The sequence below is a fragment of the Nomascus leucogenys genome, chromosome 1a, assembly GCF_006542625.1.
Source record: "Nomascus leucogenys isolate Asia chromosome 1a, Asia_NLE_v1, whole genome shotgun sequence".
NCBI classification, from domain to species: Eukaryota; Metazoa; Chordata; class Mammalia; order Primates; family Hylobatidae; genus Nomascus; species Nomascus leucogenys.
Genome location: NC_044381.1, coordinates 98,149,332 through 98,169,654, shown reverse-complemented (window position 1 = coordinate 98,169,654; position 20,323 = coordinate 98,149,332). Strand labels below are relative to the sequence as shown.

General features: G+C 40.0%; 2 protein-coding genes and 1 pseudogene across 3 annotated transcripts in view; 1 reads left to right on the top strand and 2 right to left on the bottom strand.

The window, feature by feature from the left end:
* The window catches only part of SEC23A (Sec23 homolog A, coat complex II component), a 73,091-nt gene that overhangs the window by 4,565 nt on the left and 48,203 nt on the right, over positions 1 to 20,323 (top strand). For both annotated transcript variants that reach the window (XM_030813757.1, XM_030813758.1), the window contains exons 2-7: positions 2,544 to 2,785; positions 5,436 to 5,493; positions 6,044 to 6,130; positions 6,958 to 7,194; positions 13,431 to 13,510; positions 14,541 to 14,685. In XM_030813757.1, the coding sequence (XP_030669617.1) occupies positions 2,565 to 2,785; positions 5,436 to 5,493; positions 6,044 to 6,130; positions 6,958 to 7,194; positions 13,431 to 13,510; positions 14,541 to 14,685 (828 nt within the window). In that variant the 5' untranslated portion in view covers positions 2,544 to 2,564. The remainder of the gene's footprint in view (positions 1 to 2,543; positions 2,786 to 5,435; positions 5,494 to 6,043; positions 6,131 to 6,957; positions 7,195 to 13,430; positions 13,511 to 14,540; positions 14,686 to 20,323) is intronic.
* On the bottom strand, positions 7,218 to 8,064 carry LOC105739237 (annotated as a pseudogene).
* LOC105739236 (E3 ubiquitin-protein ligase TRIM13-like) lies at positions 8,189 to 9,540 on the bottom strand. Its single transcript, XM_030813759.1, has one exon. The coding sequence runs from the start codon at positions 9,349 to 9,351 to the stop codon at positions 8,494 to 8,496; it is 858 nt and encodes a 285-aa protein (XP_030669619.1). The 5' UTR covers positions 9,352 to 9,540; the 3' UTR covers positions 8,189 to 8,493.

The window sequence follows — 20,323 nt, the reverse complement described above, 5'->3', positions numbered from 1 at the left end:
CCTCCTAAGTAGCTGGGATTAGAGGCACCCACCACCAGCTCAGCTAATTTTTGTATTTTTAGTAGAGATGGGGTTTCACCATGTTGGCCAGGCTGGTCTTGAACTCCTACCTCAAGCGATCCGCTGGCCTCAGCCTCCCAAAATGCTAGGATTACAGGCGTGAGCCACTGTGCCTGGCCTTAAAATTTTTTTTTATTTTTAATTTTTGTGGGTACATAGTAGGTGCGTACATGCTTCTTAAATTATAGGAGCAATTAAGTAGTAAACACAATTTTATTTGCCTTATGTTCTGTATAATAAATGTGGAAGAGGTTTGCATAGTCTTAGAATTTATATTCACATCAGTAACATGGACGCTGTTGCTAAAAGCTGCATTTCTAATCCCCCCCTCACCCCCACATCCTGGTTGTTTTTTCTTTATTATCACCTATGTTATGGTGGAGTTTGACGTCTTCTAACTCTCCTCTGAATATCCCACACCTTTGTTTTATCATTATCTTTCAACACTTTTCCGTGAAAGCTCATACCACCCTCCTCAAAGCTGTCTTCTATATTTACCTTCAAAATAGTTTTTTTTTTTTGAGATGGTGTCTTGCTCTGTTGTCTAGGCTGGAGTGCAGTGGTACGATCTCAGCTTACCGCAACCTCTGCCTCCCCAGTTCAAGCGATTCTCCTGCCTCAGCCTCCTGAGTAGCTGGGATTACAGGTGCATGCCACCGTGCCCAGCTAATTTTTTTTTGCATTTTTAGTAGAGACAGGGTTTCGCCGTGTTGACCAGGCTGGTCTTGAACTCCTGATCTCAGGTGATCTACCTGCCGCAGCCTCCCAAAGTGCTGGGATTACAGGCTTGAGCCACCGCACCCGGCCCAAAATAGTCTTTTCTAAACAAATGCAGTCTTGGGATTTCTCTTTACCCGTTATGCACCTATGAAAAACCACAATCTTTTTTGATTAGCGTAACATTTTCTAGCTGTCTCCAAGATTCTGGCACGATTGGAGGAAATACAGTGTTTTCTTTAATTTTTATTTTCTTATTTAAAGAAGAGAAAGTTCTTAACTGCTTGGAATGCTTAGATTTGTTAAGCTTCACTTTCTGTCATTTGTTTTATGAAAATTTATTTGAAAGATTTTCTAAAATTAAAATTTTTATATCTAACTTTTTCCCCCCAAATAATATCTCTTCTTTCTTCACTTAAATTTTAGAGTCAGTTTCTCATCCCACTATTGTTCTTAGCAACTTTAAACATCCATGTTGGGTTTTCCAGGCACCCTAGGTTCACAGTTCACTTCTTTCAACTTGACGTCCTTCATTTCTGCTGCACAACACTTGAATGTCTTTGTCCTCCCACACCTTTAAATTCTTCAGCTTCCTTCCATGACTAACTACTGTTGCAGTTTGAGAGCATGAGATAGAGCTGTTGCCTACGTAGAAAAGCCGGCATCCTAACTAGGCATTTAGACAGTAAAAATGGAGCTGTCTTTTGATACTGGCCTCTCCCCAGAGTGCATCCTCTTCCCTTGGTTAGTAAACTTAAATTATTATACTGAAATTTTATATCTCAAGTTGGAGTTTAAAATGCTCTCATAATTTGGAATGTTCAAAATGTTCTGAACTAAGTTTCTCCAAAAGAGTCTAAATGATATATAAATTGGGGGAATAGCACTTATCAAGCATTTTATTTATCGTGCCACAAATAGCCTGCACTTGCACAATAAGAAAGTTACCTGTCCAAAGCAGAAGTGTCCAGTTTTAGGAAAATCTTTTTGTTACATATCATTAAACATTCTCTTCTATAAAGTTTAGTGGAAACTTGTTATTTTTCGGATAGAAACCATGTGAGTTTTAGAACTTTATAATTTTGAAATCCGTTTATATGAATTCTTCTAACTTTCAAAACTGATACGGAAAACATAGGATCTAGGTTTTCCCCCTATTTTTGCATTTCTTTTCCTATATATCCTTAAAGAAATAAGACACTATTTTTTGCCATCATCTTTTAGAGTGAATAAAAAAGTGTTAAATACCTCTTATTGGGCCTCATGGACATTGGGTAGAGCTATTAATTATTTTGTTATGAGTTGCTTGCTGATTTTTTTCTGAGATAAATATTTTCATTTGGTCTGGATTTTTTTTTTTTTTTGAGATGGGGTTTTGCTGTTGTTGCCCAGGCTGGAGTGCAATGGCATGATCTTGGCTCACCACAAACTCTGCCTCCAGGGTTCAAGAGATTCTCCTGCCTCAGCCTCCCTCATATCCCTGTAATCTGGGATTACAGGCATATGCCACCATGCCTGGCTAATTTTGTATTTTTAGTAGAGACGGGCTTTCTTTGTGTTGGTCAGGCTGGTCTTGAACTCCCGACCTCAGGTGATCCGCCCGTCTCGGCCTCCCAAAGTGCTGAGATTACAGGCGTGAGCCACCGCGCCCAGCCGATCCTAATTTCTAATGTATTAATATTGCTGAATGAGGGGAAAACATACTTATTTTGTGAACCTTCTTAAGAGGATCCTGGATTTTAAAATATTTTAAAATTTCGATACAGAAATAAGAATCAAACTCCACAATGACAACCTATTTGGAATTCATTCAACAAAATGAAGAACGAGATGGAGTCCGATTTAGTTGGAATGTTTGGCCATCAAGTCGACTGGAAGCTACAAGAATGGTTGTTCCTGTGGCAGCCCTGTTTACACCACTGAAAGAGAGACCTGACTTACCACCTATTCAATATGAGCCTGTTCTGTGTAGTAGGACCACTTGCCGTGCAGTTTTGAATCCTTTATGGTAAGTAAAATATATAGAAAAACTAATGTGGCAATGTGATTTTAAAATGTAGGGGTTTTTTTTGCATATTTTTATAAAAATCCCTTTGTTTTTGTTCATAGTAATTTTTTCAAATTAGGACAGTCAAAAAAAATCCAGAGAGCTGTAAAATTTTAGGATCATTTTAGTTGTAGTGAGTTGATAATATAAAGAGACCAAATGTAAAAGTGTCGCTATAAAAACTGTTAGATCCCATCAGTGTCTTCTGTATAGTGGTGCTGGATGTGTATCAACCCATCTTGTGTCATTAGATAAGTCATAACTGGCCGGGCGTGGTGGCTCATGCCTGTAATCCCAGCACTTTGGGAGGCTGAGGTGGTGGATCATCTGAAGTCAGGAGTTCGAGACCAGCCTGACCAATATGGTGGAACCCCGTCTCTACTAAAAGTATAAAACTTAGCCGGGTGTGGTGGCATGTGCCTGTAGTCCCAGCTACTCGGGAGGCTGAGACAGGAGAATTGCTTGAACCTGAGAGGTGGAGGTTGCAGTGAGCTGAGATCGCGCCTCTGCACTCCAGCTCTGGGCGACAGAGCGAGACTCTGCCTCAAAAAAAAAAAAAGAAAAAAGTCATGATTGAGTGACATGTTTTTCCAAAAATGTTGTGATTTCTGTTGCTTAAGCCAAAATCTCAGGAATCATCTCTTACTTCTCTTCCATTCCCTCTCCCCCCCAGCCAATCCACTAGCAAATCTGGGTGATCTACCTCTAGAACATTACAGATTCTGTCTCTTACAGCCTCTTATTCCATCTCTGGTAGTATACCTGCTTCAAGATACCACCATATTTTTCCTGGGCAGTTTCAATATCCTCCTACCTGCTCGCCCTGTTTCTATTCTTGTCTTTCAGCAGTCTGTTCTCTACCCAGAAGCTAGAGTTTTATGAATGAAAATCAGATGATTAACATCTTCCAGTAGTAGCTTCTTATTCTTGGAATGAGAAATCCAAACCCCTTATCAAGATCTATAAAGCCTTGTATGATCTAGCCTCTGTATGTATTTCTGCCTTCATCTTGTATTATCCATTTTCCTTATTCTCATCTACATAATGCCTTAACCCTGTTACCCTCTTTCTGGTTCTTGAGCATACCAAACTTACTCCTACCTTGACGATGGTATAGTAGCTGTGCATTCTGCCTGGATTCTTCTGTCTCCAGATTTTCTTGTAATTGGTTCCTTTTCATTCTGGTCATACTTTAGTTGTCTATTTAAGAAGGCTGTTTTTTAAAGCAGCCCTCTTAAACACATTCTTACATTCTGCTTTGTTTTCTTTCATCTCTGTTATTACTATGTAAAAGTATTTTCAGCTGGGCGCAGTAGCTCACGCCTGTAATCCCAGTGCTTTGGGAGGCCAAGGTGGGAGGATTGCCTGGGCAGCAAAGCAAGACTCCATTTCTACAGGAGGGAAAAGGAAAAAAAAATATGTATATGTGTATATATGCATATATATATGTATATGTGTATATATGCAGCAAAGCAAGACTCCATTTCTACAGGAGGGAAAAGGAAAAAAAAATATGTATATGTGTATATATGCATATATATGTATATGTGCATATATGCGCGTGTGTACACGCATATGTTGTATTCGGTGTACATATTATTTTGCGTGTTACGCATATGTATATGCGTGTGTACCATATGTATTGCGTGTGTACACGCATATGTATATGCTGGGTGTGGTGGTATGTGCCTGTAGTCCTAGCTACTTGGGAGGCTGAAGATGGGAGAAACACTTGAGCCAGGAGTTCAGTGCTGCAGGGAGCTATGATTCTACCATTGCACTGCAGCCTGGGCAATAAAACGAGACCCTGTCTCAAAAACAAAACCAAAAGTATTTTCTTGTTTGTGCATCTGTTTGTCTTTTTTCTGTCTGTCTTTTCTAGAATGTAAACTCCATGAGAGCAGTTCTCTTTTTCTTGTATCACCAGCACCTAAAATAATGGTTGGTACTTATTAGGCATTCAGTAAATATATTTTTGACCTGAATAAATGTTTTCTAGGTCTGAGTGTAGATGTTACTGAAGTCACTTGAAGAAAAAAATAGGATTATTTTAATTTTATTGATATTTGCTATATATGTGTGTGTATGTATATTTTTGAGATGGTTTCACTCTGTCACTTAGATTGGAGGACAGTGTTGTGATTCTGGCTCACTGTATCTTTGACCACCTGGGCTCAGATGATCCTCCCACCTAAGCCCCCTGAGTAGCTGGGAGTACAGGCACGTGCCACCACGCCTGGATGGTTGTTTGTATTTTTTGTAAAGACTAGGTTTCACCATATTGCCCAAGCAGGTCTTGAACTCCGGGACTCAAGCCATTTGCCGCCTCAAGCCTCCCAAAATGCTGAGATTACAGGCGTGAGCTATTGCACCCAGCCAATCTTTACTGTATGTTAAAAGTTATATTCACCATTTAGGTAAACTTGTACATGTTAAAAGTGTGAATTAGATATTGGCAGTGTTTAAAACTACATGGCTTTTAAAAGTTACTTTGACCATCAATTTGAATATGTTCATGCTTTAGGAAGAAATTAATTTTGTTGAAATTAGGATTTTTGTAAAATTGAACTGAAATATGTAACTGATATATCTTTTCTTTTTTTTAAAACAGTCAGGTGGATTATCGAGCAAAACTTTGGGCTTGCAACTTTTGTTACCAAAGGAATCAGGTAAGAAAACATCCATTGCATGCCGGGCGCGGTGGCTCACGCCACTGCTATAATCCCAGCACTTTGGGAGGCTGAGGTGGGTGGATCACGAGGTCAGGAGATCGAGACCATCCTGGCTAACACAGTGAAACCCCGTCTCTACTAAAAGTACAAAAAAAAAATTAGCTGGGCGTGGTGGCGGGCGCCTGTAGTCCCAGCTACTCGGGAGGCTGAGGCAGGAGAATGGCGTGAACCCGGGAGGCGGAGCTTGCAGTGAGCCGAGATTGCAGAACTGTACTCCAGTCTGGGTGACAGAGTGAGACTCCATCTCAGAAAACAAACAAACAAACAAAAAGAAAACCATAAAACATCCATTGCAGATGTTAATGCCAAAATACTAGTCATGTAGAAAAATGCATATTTAAAAAAAGATACAAATAATTATTTCTCATTTAATGAAAATGCTTTTTTAAAAATAATTAAATGATCAGGAAATATTTCAGTTTAAAATTTTATTAATCTTTCTAGTCTATAATTTGTTAAAAATTTTTTTTTTTTTTCCTATTTGTAGTTTCCACCTAGTTATGCTGGTATATCTGAACTGAATCAGCCTGCTGAACTTTTACCTCAGTTTTCTAGCATTGAATATGTAGTTCTGGTAAGAACATAAGAACAAATATTTAAGAAAGTTTTAAAATTTATACTGAAATAATTGTTAAATTGTGATGATTTAGAAGGAATCATGCTTAATTCTCACATTGATTTGATGGAACATTTCAAAGGTAAGAACTGTTGAGGTCAGTTTGAGCAGGGTAATTCCTATGTTGTAGTTATTTGATGGGTGGCCAAGATACTGGGTAGGGTGGTGTGATTTGCTATACTGAGTAGATCAGTAAACAATAAAGTATAAATCTTGCTTTGTAGTTGGAAGTTCAGTTAACAAATATTTAGTCAATATGATGCTGGAGTTGGCTAATGTATCCCCCAGGTCTAATTAATGAAAATAATCTTGCATTGGTCCTTCTTAGGAAAATCATTTTTATTCTCTTTCTGAATACTTAACATAGTTGTTTACATGTTTAAGTGTGGAAGTAATATCTTTTATGAATGTTTTAGAGAAAACAATTATGGTTCACTTGGACTATTCAGTAATTTGTCCAGCCTGGCTAGTTTCTAGTTCTCTGAAAATCCAAGTCAGGTTTACTAATTATTTTATGAGTCAAATGAAACCTTATGCATGTAGTTAAATAAAATGGAAAGTGAAAGTCCTCTCTGTGTAACTATACCTAATGTTCTTAAACTTAATTTTTCACCTGATGATATGTCTTAGATCTCTCTCCATGACAGTAGAAATAACCTGTTTCATTTCTGAAATGGCTTTACTAGGATTCTTTTGTATCCGTTATTTAATTAGTTCCCTGTTGACTGTCTTGTATGTTGTGCTTTAAACTACGTATTTTTTCTTTTTGATGAATTTTTTAAAAGCGTGGTCCTCAGATGCCTTTGATATTCCTCTATGTGGTTGATACTTGCATGGAAGATGAAGATTTACAAGCCCTGAAAGAATCCATGCAGATGTCATTAAGTCTTTTACCACCTACAGCTTTGGTTGGACTTATTACTTTTGGGAGAATGGTTCAGGTTCATGAACTTGGATGTGAAGGCATTTCAAAAAGCTATGTCTTCAGAGGAACAAAAGATTTGTCTGCCAAACAACTGCAGGTAAACAAGAAGAATGGTAGTTTTCACCTATCTGGAAGTTACTCTATATATGTTTATAAATGCCTTCTGTATGTTTCTAGGACAAATTTTTATTATGAATGACTGATATAATTGTATTATAACGAAGGCTTTAAATTCAGTGCTGGTTTCAGTTTTCTTTTCATGTGCCTTAAATTGTTATACAGATTAAAGACCCTTCACTTTTAACTATATCTTTAAAATTTGAAGTCAAACCAACGGTATTTTACTAGAGATTTGAAGGGCTTATGAAGAGTCATGCTGAAGGCTAAGAGAGAGCAACTGCAGAATATTAGCTTGTTTCTTTTTTTTTCTTAAGAGTTCAGTTTTTTTATTGAACGTGTTATAAAAGAGGTTTAGTCAAAAAGACCAAAGTCCATGTCATCATCATACTCCTCAGGTTCTTCTTCCTTTGTTTCCACTTTCTTTTCCTCAGCTGGGGCAGCAGTGGTGGTGGGCGCAGGACCTCCTGCAGGTGCAGCACCAACTGTTGGAGCAGGTCCACCAGCCCCTACATTGCAGATGAAGCTCCTGATGTTGACATTGGCCAGTCCTTTGCAAACAAGCCAGGCCAGAAAGGTTCAACATTTATATCAGCTGCTTTGACAAGGGCATTGATCTAATCCACTGTGATGGTCACGTCATTGTCATGCAGAATGAGGTCCAAGTAGATGCAGAAGAACTTGAGATGGAGGCCATGGTGTGGGCGAGTGCAGGGCTGGTGCTGCCTGACATGGTGATAGTCACCTGATGAAGTGAGGACCTCACCCCAGTGTGGTCTTGGCTTCCTCATAAGAACCGAGCACCTTGGTGGCAGCTGAGGAGAGAGCTTTTGTTTCTTAACGTTTCACTTAGGAAGTAAATGCTTTTAGTATGTTTGGCGAGGGGAGTTTTTTTTTTTTTTTTTTTCAGATTTTATAATAGTTTATATTTGCACGCAAATTCTGCCACATTGTTCAGTACCACCAAAGTAAAATTCTTGAATGTTTCATTGAAAATGAAAAACCCATCTGTCACCTGTTCCCAGTAAAAAACTGATTGTTCTATAAAATCGGCTGATTTAGTCAGATAGGAACTGATGTTTGAAAGACAGTCTTTCCAAGTTGCCAGGTCATCAAATAATGACCATTCTAGGAACATGGTAGGACCAAAGACAATGACAAGGCCAAGCAGAAGGATTAGCAAAAATAACTTATAAAAGCTCCAGGGAATCTTGCTAATGAATGTGCCAGTGTCTTGAGGCAAAGAAAGTTTATCCACATCTACTAGTTTTATGTCTTCTCACTGACTGGTATCAAAGTTCTTCATTAAAGGGCTTGCAGGCAAATTAGAGAGAGGTAAAGGAGTTTCCTTGATTACTTTGATTTTCTCCCTAAACTCCTGCATCTGTTGCAGAAATACAATGGGTTCTGACACATCTTTGAAAGCCTCAGCAATGTTAAAGGCCATCCGTTGCTCCTGCAAGATGGTGTTGAGTTTGTTGATCCCTGGGTCATATGCTTGCATAACAGCAAGTTTCATGGTCTCAAAGTCAGACAGAATTTCATTCTTCTTTTGATCCAGTGTGTATTGTAACTTCTCAAAAAATTCCTTCACTTTATCTGAATCTTTAGTCAGTAACTGTAGGGATTTCCTCTTATTAGTTTCCAAGGTATCCAAGCAAGAAAGAGCATCTCCCCGACACCAGGTCTCAAAGCTCTGGAAGAGGGACTCAAAGGCATCCCTTTCCTGAGCATAGGCATCTTCAATAGAACAGAAGACATGTTTGGTGTGCTCCCCACGAGTAGCACAGATCCCACAAATCAGCTGCATATCAGTCAGGCAGAAAATGTTGAGAGGCTGCCCCAAGTGTCCTTTGCATACTGGCATTTTGGGAGAGATCTTGATATTGTTATACTTTTCCACAATACCCTTCAGGGAGTAATTAACCTGCAGGCTATTAATTCCAGTAGCTGAAGTTTCCTTACAGCATGTAGGACACTTGAATGGAGCTGGTCTCCACAAGGAATTCCGCACACTCCCTTCTAAGATACCTTCTAAGCATTTTTTGCAGAAGTTGTGGGAGCAAGGCAAAACCTGTGGATCATCAAACAGGCTACAGCAAACAGGGCACATGAGAGCTTCTTCAAGCAGCTCCATCACATCCTCTGTCTCCTACAAGCTAATGTATTTGGCAGGGTGACTATTTCCCAGGGCAAAGCAGGTCTTTTTTTTCACGTTTTGACTAACGAACTAGAGGCTGCTCTGGCGAGTGGGAGAGGCCGTGCGACCGCCCATCCTCCAGCTACAGGCACCGCACAGTAGGTGCCAAGCACAGCTGCAAAATGGACTCGCGGCTTGGGCTAGCTCCGCCCCCTCCCCCTCCCCCTTCCCCTCCCCCTTCCCCTCCCCCTTCCCCCTCCCCCCCCTCCCCCACCCTCCCCTCCCCCCTCCCCCTCCCCCTCCCATCCCCCATCCCCCTCCCCTCCTGCCCCCATCCCCTTCCCCTCCCCCATCCCCCTCCCCTCCCCATCCCATCCCCCCATCCCCTCCCCCATCCCCCTCCCCACCCCTCCCCATCCCCTCCCCTCCCCATCCCCATCCCACCTCCCCTCCCCTCCCCATCCCCATCCCACCTCCCCTCCCCCACCCCTCCCCATCCCTCCCCCATCCCCCTCCCCTCCCCCTTCGAGGGGAGTTATTTTGAGACTGGACAATTTTTAGTGTAGAAACTATGGTTACATATGTTTTTTAGTGGTTTTTATCACTGGGACAAATTGAAGCTTTCTCTTCCAAGGCAAAGGAGTTATGTGTAGCATACTAGGATCATCTGTTGAGATGAACATCTTGTTTTCTGCCCAGAGATTTTGATAGTCCATAAGAGAGTAATAAGTGAATTGTCTGTATTGGGAGATGGTTGGTATATATACCTTATATATATAATATAAAATTGTTCATGTAGGTACTTTGAAAAAACTTTCTAAGTAATTCTGGTGCAACTCCTAGTTGAGAACAGTTACCCTAGAAGATGATAAATAAGCCTGGCATAAAGTTGACAGATGTAAAATTAGACTTTAGAGGCTTCCAGGTAAACCAAAATGAAGAATAAAGGAAGAGATTTTTGAGGGCGAGTCTAATTTGAAGCTTGGCAGACTGAGGTAGTGGTGCTACAGTTAACTAAGAGAACATACTAGGGGAGTTTGCAGGTTTAAATGGGGAGGGTAATGAGTAATGAATGCATTAGTCAATGAATAGTGAATAAGATTTGAGAAGGTAGAGAAAGTTGAAATTTGTTCTTTTTCTTCTGAGACAGAGTCTTGCTCTGTCACCCATGCTGGAGTGCACTGGCACGATCTTGGCTCACTGCAACCTCCGCCTCCCAGGTTCAAGCTATTCTCCTGCCTCAGCCTGTCGAGTAGCTGGGACTACTGGCACCCGCCATCATGCCTGGCTAATTTTGGTATTTTTGTAGAGATGTGGTTTCACTGCGTTGGTCAGGCTGGTCTTGAACTCCTGACCTCAGGATATCCGCCTTCCTCGGCCTCCCAGAGTGCTGGGACTACAAGCATGAGCCACCGCGCTCGGCCTGAAGTTTGTTCTTTTAAGAGGTTTGTTGAAGGTAATGAAGGAGGAGATAGCATGGGAATTTGAGAGAGAACTGAGTTAAAGAGAGGTACTTTAGGAGGAAGGAGAAAGGAAAGAGACTCAAGAGGGTGAGTTAAAGCAAGAGTGAGATGAGGAAAGTGAGGTTTAGGAAGACATAGTAGGGATTCCTTCAGGAGCAGAGGAAGCGGAGCACCTTAGAGAGGAGAATCATGTTTCCATGAGACAGGAGAGAAAGTGAACCAGTTTAAATCTCTGTGCTTTAGTTTTTTCCATTTGTAAAATAGAGATAGTAATAGTATGTACCTTATAGTGTAGTCATGAGAATTAAATGAATTGTACATTTAAGTGTTTGCTACTATTAATGTTATTGTTAACTTATGAATTTAGAATGGTTTACTGTTCTGATTGTAGAGTACCTTTTACTTATGTAATACATATGAAACACATAAACCATCTTCCTTTTTTCTTTTTTTTTTTTTTTGACATGGAGTCTTGCTCTGTCACCCAGGCTGGAGTGCAGCGGCATGATCTTGCAATCTCCGCCTCATTAGTTTAAGCGATTCTCCTGCCTCAGCCCTCCGAGTAGCTGGGACTATAGGCGCGTGCCACCACACCCAGCTAATTTTTTTTTTTTTATGTGTTTTTAGTAGAGACCGGGTTTCACCATGTTGGCCAGGATGGTCTTGATCTCCTGACTTCATGATCTGCCCGCTTTGGCCTCCCAAAGTGCTGGGATTACAGGCGTGAGCCACCGCGCCTGGCCGATTTTTATATTTTTTAGTAGAGACAAGGTTTCACCATGTTGGCCAGGCTGTTCTTGAACTCCTGAGCTCAGGTGATCCCCCTGCCTCAGCCTCCCAAAGTGCTGGGATTACAGGCGTGAGCCACCGAGGCTGGCCTATTTTTTTTTTGTTTGTCTGAGACGGAGTCTCGCTCTGTCGCCTGGGCTGGAGTGCAGTGGCACGATCTCAGCTCACTGCAACCTCTGCCTCCTGTGTTCAAGCACTTCTCCTGCCTCAGCCTCCCAAGTAGCTGAGATTACAGGAGCACACCACCATGCCTGACTAATTTTTGTATTTTTAGTAGAGATGGTGCCTCACCATGTTAGCCAAGGCTAGTCTTGAACTTCTGACCTCGTGATTCGCCCACCTTGACCTCCCAAAGTGCTGGGATTACAGGCGTGATCCACTGCACCTGGCCCTAATTTTTGTATTTTTAGTAGAGATGGGGTTTCCCCATGTTGGCCAGGCTGGTCTCGAACTCCTGACCTCAGGTGATCCACCTGCCTCAGCCTCCCAAAATACTGGGATTACAGGTGTGATTCACCGTGCCTGGCCACATCTTCCTTTTTTCAATAGGCAAGTGAATGCCTGCAGACTAAATTTTTTTTCTCCATTGAAACATTTTTAGTTTCTTTTCCTATTTATATTAAATTTCCCTATTCTTTCCCTATTATTAGTTGAAAAGAGCCTGGCCTTTGCTCCCCAGATAGTCCTAGATTCAAATCTTAAACTCTTCTAGTTGTATGATCTTGGGTTTATGTCTTTGCTAATTATCTCATCCTTCATGGAAAGGAATAAACAGTACCTATTTTGCCAGGTTATTGGTACTAAATATGGAATTCTCAATATGGTGTAAACCCTTATAGAGCTTTATAGAAAAACCTGGATTTAAAATCTTGCTTTGTTACTTACTGGTTGTGTAACCTCAGACAAATTACTTAGTCTTTATGATTGTCAATTTTCATTTATAAAGTAGAAATTAAGAAGAAATCTATTTCATTATTGTTTTGTGAGGAAATAGTGTATATAAAGATTTTAGCATAGAATATGGAACATATTAAGTTCTTAGTAAAGAGTTGCTGTTTCTGCTAACAGTATAGGAAATATGGCCGGATTAGTTCACTAATTTTATCTTTGTACATCTTTAGACTTCAATTTTCTGTTACACAGTTTTATAATCCAGTACTTCATGACTAAGCATTTCTAGATTCAAGAAAAATTTAGTATAACATTATTTTCATTTGTCTAGAGAGAAATCGTGCACATATCTGAAATTCAAAACAAAGGTGGCAGTTTGGTTATGAATTACATTAGAAAATGAGGATGTATATACATACAAAGTATGTGAGCCTTGTAACTTTCCATGTCCTAACACTACTGTTGCAATTTTACATTTATTTATCTGTTGATTTGATTAATTTATGTTTCTGGATTTTAATTTCCATGAGGGAAGGGGCTAGTTAGTTTTTACCATTATATTCCTGCCACATAGCAGGTGCTTATGACATAGTTTGCTGAAACGGATGAATGAATATAAATTAAGAAGTGTGGACATTTAAGTTACACAGCAATTTATTTTGACTGTTAATTAGAAATAAAGTGTTTTTGAGCTAATATGCTTCCTCTTTGGTTATATAACACCTTGTGCTTTGCTGTCTCATGATGAGTATTTTGTGTTATTGTTTTCTTGATAATCTCTCCCACTGGACTCTTTGTTTTCTGAGGAAGGAGACCTGGTATTTTTTATTTTTGTGTTTCTAATGTGTAGCACAGCATTTTATACGTGATAAATAGTTGATAAATCTTTGTAAAAGTAATTAAATGAATATTGCACAAGTAATCTCTTTGCAGGAAATGCTGGGGCTCTCTAAAGTACCAGTTACTCAAGCAACACGTGGTCCTCAGGTACAGCAGCCACCTCCTTCCAACAGGTAATAAACATGATGAAGAGAATTTGACAGTTTCCATAGCTGTTTTAAACATTCCATACCCTTGAACATAGGCATTCAGTGATACTATATTGTTAAATATTTTTAGGAATATAAGTAAGTTGTATTAACATACTTTTTAAAGAATTGAGTCAAAATCATGTCATTAAAATGGTTTGTTTTTTTGTCTTAACAATGTAAGGAGTTACTTTAGTTTTGTTATTTTCCTTATTTTTTATTTTGAACTTTGGAAAAAACTTGTTTTTGTGTGGTTTCAGGGCAGCCAAAGTTTTTATTTTTTCTTCCTAGTTTTAGAGGTAGCTTTTCCCGCTAAGGTTTCTGGAGTGCAGTGGCATGATCTTGGCTCACTACAACTTCCGCCTCCCAGGTTCAAGCAATTCTCCTGCCTCAGCCTCCCAAGTAGCTGGGATTACAGCCATGTACCACCATGCCTGGCTAATTTTTGTATTTTTTGTAGAGATGGAGTTTAACCATCTCAATCTCCTAACCTTATGATCCTCCCTCCTCGGCCTCCCGAAGTGTTGGGATTTCAGGCGTGAGCCACTGCGCTCTGCTAGCTTTTTCCCCTAAGCTTTCTAATCAGAGATAGTATTACTAAAATTTAGTTGATGTATTTTCTCATAATTATTTCAGTAACCTAAAATTTAGTAGACTAGTAAGTGAGAGATGAAATCCTGAAGTAGTACTTGGTTTGAGTGTTTTGTTTATTGTAGTTGTATTCAAAATGTGGTTTCTGGGGCTGATATCATCAAGTGTCACCTAGGAATGCATTTGAAATGCAAATTCTTGGGCTCCACTCCAGACCTACCAAAACAAACTCTAGAACTGGGACCTAGCAATATGTGTTAAAACAAGCCCTCCAGCTGGTTCTCATATACACGAAAGTTTGAGAACCATTGGTCTGCTGTGTGTTCAGAGTATTGTTTCCTATTTTTAGGAAAGTGAAATTTGTTTCTCGAACTCTCACCCATAAACATTTACAAATGGCTTTTTATTTAATTTTGTTTCTCAGATTCTTACAGCCAGTACAGAAAATAGACATGAATCTCACAGATCTTCTGGGAGAACTCCAGCGAGACCCTTGGCCTGTACCACAGGGAAAGAGACCTTTGCGTTCCTCCGGAGTGGCACTTTCCATAGCTGTAGGACTGCTGGAGGTAGGGAAGATGGTTTTGTTTTGGAATGTAAAGTGTGTGTGTGTGTGTGTGTGTATATGTGTGTGTGTGTGTGTAATTGTAAGGATAAGAAGAACCAAAGTGCTTTTTTTCCTCCCTATTCTCTCACTCAGCATCAACAAAGAATACTTCTGTGGTTTTCCCCCACATACCAACCAAGCAGTTCTGCCTTTGATACTAGCTGGGTGTCCTGAAATTCAGTTCAATTCTGATACTGTCTAACTGGAGATAACATCACATCTCACAGATAGAGGGCTCAGTCCCACAATACTGCCCCCCACTTAAGTGCCAGTCACAAGTAGTAGGTTGTCACCTATACTGCTGAGAGACTGGCTGTAAATTGGACCCTCTCCTTGGGTTTGGTTAATTTGCTGGAATGGCTCACAGAACTCTAGGAAACACTTTATTTATGTTTCTCGGTTTATGATAAAGATATTATGAAGAATATAGATGAACAGTCAGATGGACTAGATGCATAGAGTGAGGTGCGGGAGAAGGGGTTCCAAATTTCTGTGCCTTCTCTGGGGCACCACCCTCCAGGAACCTCCACATATTCATTTGTCTGGAAGCTCTCCAAACTGTGTTCTTTTGGCTTTTCATGAAGGCTCACTACATAGACATGATTGATTACATCACTGGCCATTATCCCCTCACTCCTTCTGGAGGTTGGGGGTGTGGAACTGAAAGTCTCAACCTTCTAATCATGCTTTAGTCTTTTCAGTGACCAGCCCCCATCTTGAAGCTATCTAGGAGTCATTTTATTAGCATACAAAAGGCACTCTTGGCTGGGCACCTCATGCCTGTAATCCCAGCACTTTGGGAGGCTGAGGTGGGTAGATCACCTGAGGTCCGGAGTTTGAGACCAGCATGGCCAATATGGCAAAACCCCATCTCTACCAAAAATACAAAAATTAACCAGGTGTGGTGGCGGGCACCTGTAATCCCAGCTACTTGGGAGGCTGAAGCAGGGAGAATTGCTTGAACCCAAGAGGCGGAGGTTGCAGGGAGCTGAGATAGCGTCACTGCACTCCAGCCTGGGTGACAGAGTGAGACTCCGTCTCAAAAAACAAAAACAAAAACAAAAGGTACTCTTATCATTCTACAGATTCCAAGGCTTTTAGGAGCTGTGTGTCAGGAAAGGAGAGGAAAAAAATATATTTCACAGTATTACAGGAAATGGTATGTACAAGATAATATTGAGTGAAAAAAAATCAGGTTATAGGACAGTGAGTGTATGATTTTATCTATGTGAAGTGTTTTCCTCCAGCGTATTGTCTGGTATATTGTTTTGTATATATCCTGTACAGACACGATTCTGGAAAGAAGTTCACCCAGATGTTAACAGTGATACAATAAGTGGAGTTTTAGTAGAATTTGAAAATTTTATACTATACATGTCTTAGCTTTAGAATTACAAAATAGTGGCTGGGCGCGGTGGTTCATGCCTGTAATCCCAGCACTTTGGGAGGCCGAGGTGGGTGGATCACGAGGTCAGGAGATCGAGACCATCCTAGCTAATGTGGTGAAACTCCATCTCTACTAAAAATACAAAAAAAAAAAAAAATTACCCAGGCGTGGTGGCGCATGCCTGTAATCCCAGCTACTCGAGAGGCTGAGGCAGGAGAATTGATTGAACCCAGAAGGCGGAGGTTGCAGTGAGCTGAGATCATGCCACTGCACTCCAGCCTGGGCAACAGAGAGAGACTCCCTGTCAAAAACAAAACAAAACAAAACAAAATAGTTTTTTTAAATGTTTTTTAAAAAATTTGAAACGCTATCAAATTTACAGAAAAGATGCAAGAAGTGTATAATTTTTTTCTCCAAACTATTTGAGATTGTGAACCCCAAATATCTGAGACAGTCTCAGTTAATTTAGAAAGTTAATTTTGGGCTTGGCGTGTTGGCTCACGCCTGTTATCCCAGCACTGTGGGAGGCCAAGGTGGGTGGATCTCTTGAGGTCAGGAGTTCGAGACCAGCCTGAGCAACATGGTGAAACCCTGTCTCTACTAAAAATACAAAAAAATTAGCTGGGTGTGGTGGCAGGCACCTGTAGTCCCAGCTACTTGGGAGGCTGAAGCAGGAGAATCACTTGAACCTGGGAGGCAGAGGTTGCAGTGAGCCGGGATTGCGCCACTGTACTCCAGTCTGGGTGACAGAGCGAGACTCCATCTCAAAAAAAAGAAAAAACAAAAAAGTTTATTTTGCCAAGGCTGAGGACGCGTGCCTCTGGAGGTCCTGATGACATGCATCCAAGGTGGTCAGAGCACGTTGGTTTTATAACTTTTAGGGAGACATGAGACATCAATCAACATGTAAGATGTATGTTGTTTCCATCCAGATAGGTGGGACAACTCAAGCAGGGAGGGGCTTCTAGGTCACAGGTAGGTGAGAGACACAGGTTGCTGCATTCTTTTGAGTTTCTGATGCATTTATCTTACTGAGCAGAGGGATGACTTTGAATAGAATGGGAGGCAGGTTTGCCCTAAGCAGTTTCCAGCTTGACTTTTCCCTTTAGTTTAATGATTTTGGGGTCCCAAGACTTATTTTCCTTTCACGAGATTAAGTTGCTAATATGATAGTCCCAACCCCTTGAAACTTTATATTTCCTATGAACCAGGATAATCTCCTATATAACCACAATATAAAACTATTAAAATCACACTGATACATTACTACCAGCTAATTCTCAGACCCCATTCAAATTTTATCAGTTGTCCCAATAATTTCCTTTACTGAAAGGATTTAGTTCAGTCCTGCATTTATGGCTATATCTATTTACTCTCCTTCTGCCTGGAACAGTTCGTCAATCTTTCCTGATCTTGACACTTTGGAAGATCCAGACCAGTTATTTGGTAAAACGTTCTTCAATTTGAGTTTGTCTTGAAGTATCCTTGTAATTTGATTCAGGTCTTGCATCTTTGGGAGGAATGTCGCAGAAGTAATGCTGTGTTCTTATTGTTGCATTTTACAGGTGGCACATGGTTTTCATTTGTTCCATTACTGATGATATTCACTTTGGTCATTCATTAAGGTTGTATCTGCCGGGGTTCTCCACTTTAAAATTGCTCTTTTTTTACCCCTTTGTAATTAATAAACATTGCAAAATATTAGGAACCCCCGTGTTGATTTGTTTAATTACTGCTGATGTTAACTTCCCTTACTTGGTTAAGATTGTTTTTGCCACTGTAAAGTTACAGGTTTTCCTATTGTAATTATAAATATCTTGTTAGGAGATACCTTGAAAATATGTGAATAACCAGCGTACTCAGCAAACTTTTACCTGCTAGTTTAGCATCCACTGATGATTCTTTTCTGATCAATTATTATTATGATGCATGCCAAATAGTGGCTTTCTAATTCCGTCGTTTCTACATTTATTAATTGGCTTTCTACTTGAGGAAGAGCTTTCTCTCTTCTTCCATTTACGTATTTTTATATATATATAAACATACACACACACACACACACACATACACATATATATATGTAAATACATACAGAATACACACTGGGTGGATTCTTACATTATTTTATACAACAAGATATATTCCTTTACTATCATTATTTACTTTGATGCTTAAGTTTTCCCCGATTTGGCTAGTGGGAGCCTCTTCAAGCTGCTTCTGGGTCCTTATTAAATGCCGCATGTTTGCTTAAATACTTCCTTTCTGGTATAGTAAGTTGTTCAGGGCTCATCTTATCCTTTTCCTGCTCTGGACCTGAAATGAACCATTTAGGAGCCCTGTTTCCTTTCAGCCTTGGTTCTACCAAGAAGATAATGCTTCATGTGCACCCTTACCCTGGGTGTCATTAATTCTAGGTCCCAGTGGATGGAGCTAAGAAAAAGATGTATGTGTATATATATGTATCTATATATGTATATAAAATCATAAGTATATGTGTGTGCATGTATATCTACGTACTCCAATATACATCTATATCTCTATTAAAATAAAAAAATTTTATATTAAAAACCAGTGATTCTTTCAGGTATGTTCAATTCAATACCACAGGGTTTTTTCTATCCTTCCCGCTTTTCCGTATTTGTAACTCATTCTCTATGAGAAACCTGCTCCCGTTATCAAATATATTTACTTATTTGCTCAGTCCTAGAATATATAGAATAGTTTCAGAGTTTCTAGCTCATACATCTGTTAGAAAGAAGCTTAGGAGTTAGAGCTCAATATTTGTTTAATGTTCTGAGAATATATAGTACAAAATATAATGTTCAAAAGTTAAGTGGGTTATTCCCCTCCACTGCCCTTAGTGTGATTATGTTATTCTTTGCTGTAAGTTTTATTTGTATTTTCTAGTAAATTTCTTAAGAAGACTTAAGAGTACAGAATTCCCTGGGCTGTTGAATGTTTAAACTTTTTTCCTATGGTGCTGATAGTTGAAGAATAGCTTGGTTGGATATAAAAAGCCTTGGTTCTAATTTTTTTTTCCTGGAGTTTTTGGAAAATGCTTTTTCATTATTTTCTTACCTTGACATGTGTTTTTTTTTCTTTTTCTTTTTTCTTTTCTTTTTTTTTTTTAAACAGAGCCTCTGTTGCTCAGGCTGGAGTGCAGTACGTGATCATAGCTTACTGCAGCACTGCAACCTCAAACTCCTGGTCTCAAGTAGTCCTCCAGCCTCAGACTCCTCCCAAGTAGCTGGGACTACAGGCCCATGCCACTATGCCCAGCTAATTTTTAAATTTGTAGAGACACAGTCTTGCCATGTTGCCCAGACTGGTCTCAAACTCCTGGTCTCAAGTGATCCTCCCACCTTGGCTGATGTTTTTTAGAAGGCTGGTACCAGCCTTATTTTCTTGCGCTTGTAAATTATTTGATCATTTTGCTTGAAGGTCTTGAGGAATTTTTTTTTATCTTGTAGAGTTTTTGTTGCAGGTTAATTGTCTCTAGTATGTGGTAGGCCGTCTTTATATGTATTTTTTCCTATAAAGTTGTCTTATAGCTTTAAATAGTAGTTTTGTTCCATCGTTTTATTTTATTTAAGAACTCCTGGCCAGGCGCAGTGGCTCATGCCTGTAATCCCAGCACTTTGGGAGGCCGAGGCAGGCGGATTACCTGAAGTCAGGAGTTTGAGACCAGCCTGGCCAACGTGGTGAAGCCTCGTCTCTACTAAAAATACAAAAATTAGCCTGGGGTGGTGGCACACGCCTGTAATCCCAGCTACTTGGGAGGCTGAGGCAGGAGAATTGCTTGAACCCGTGGACAGAGGTTGCAGTGAGCCGAGATCATGTCATTGCACTCCAGCCTGGCCGACAGAGCAAGACTCTGCCTCAAAAGAAAAAAAACAACTGCCATTATATATAAATTGACTCTTCTTTGCTTGCTTTTTATTTCAGCCATCTTTTTATTTCTTTATTTCATTTTCATTCTCTTGGTTTTTTTCTTTTCTTTAGTGCCTCTTACCAAGTTATCATTTGAATCTGTAGTCATTCTTCTAGGCCTGCTGTTTGTTTCCCTCTTCTCTCTTCCATGTACTTCTTCCCCAGCTGCCCTTGATCTTTTTGGAGACTTGCAATGAGAGCATGAGAGATATAGTTCAGAGGGATTTAGTGGGTTTTTTCCCCCAGTTATAGGAAATTTGAAGTTTGGATGTTCTTTGTGTCA

What these genes read in the sequence shown, in the direction of transcription:
- LOC105739236 (XM_030813759.1), bottom strand. Translation starts at nt 9,351, where the DNA reads ATGGAGCTGCTTGAAGAAGCTCTCATGTGCCCTGTTTGCTGTAGCCTG.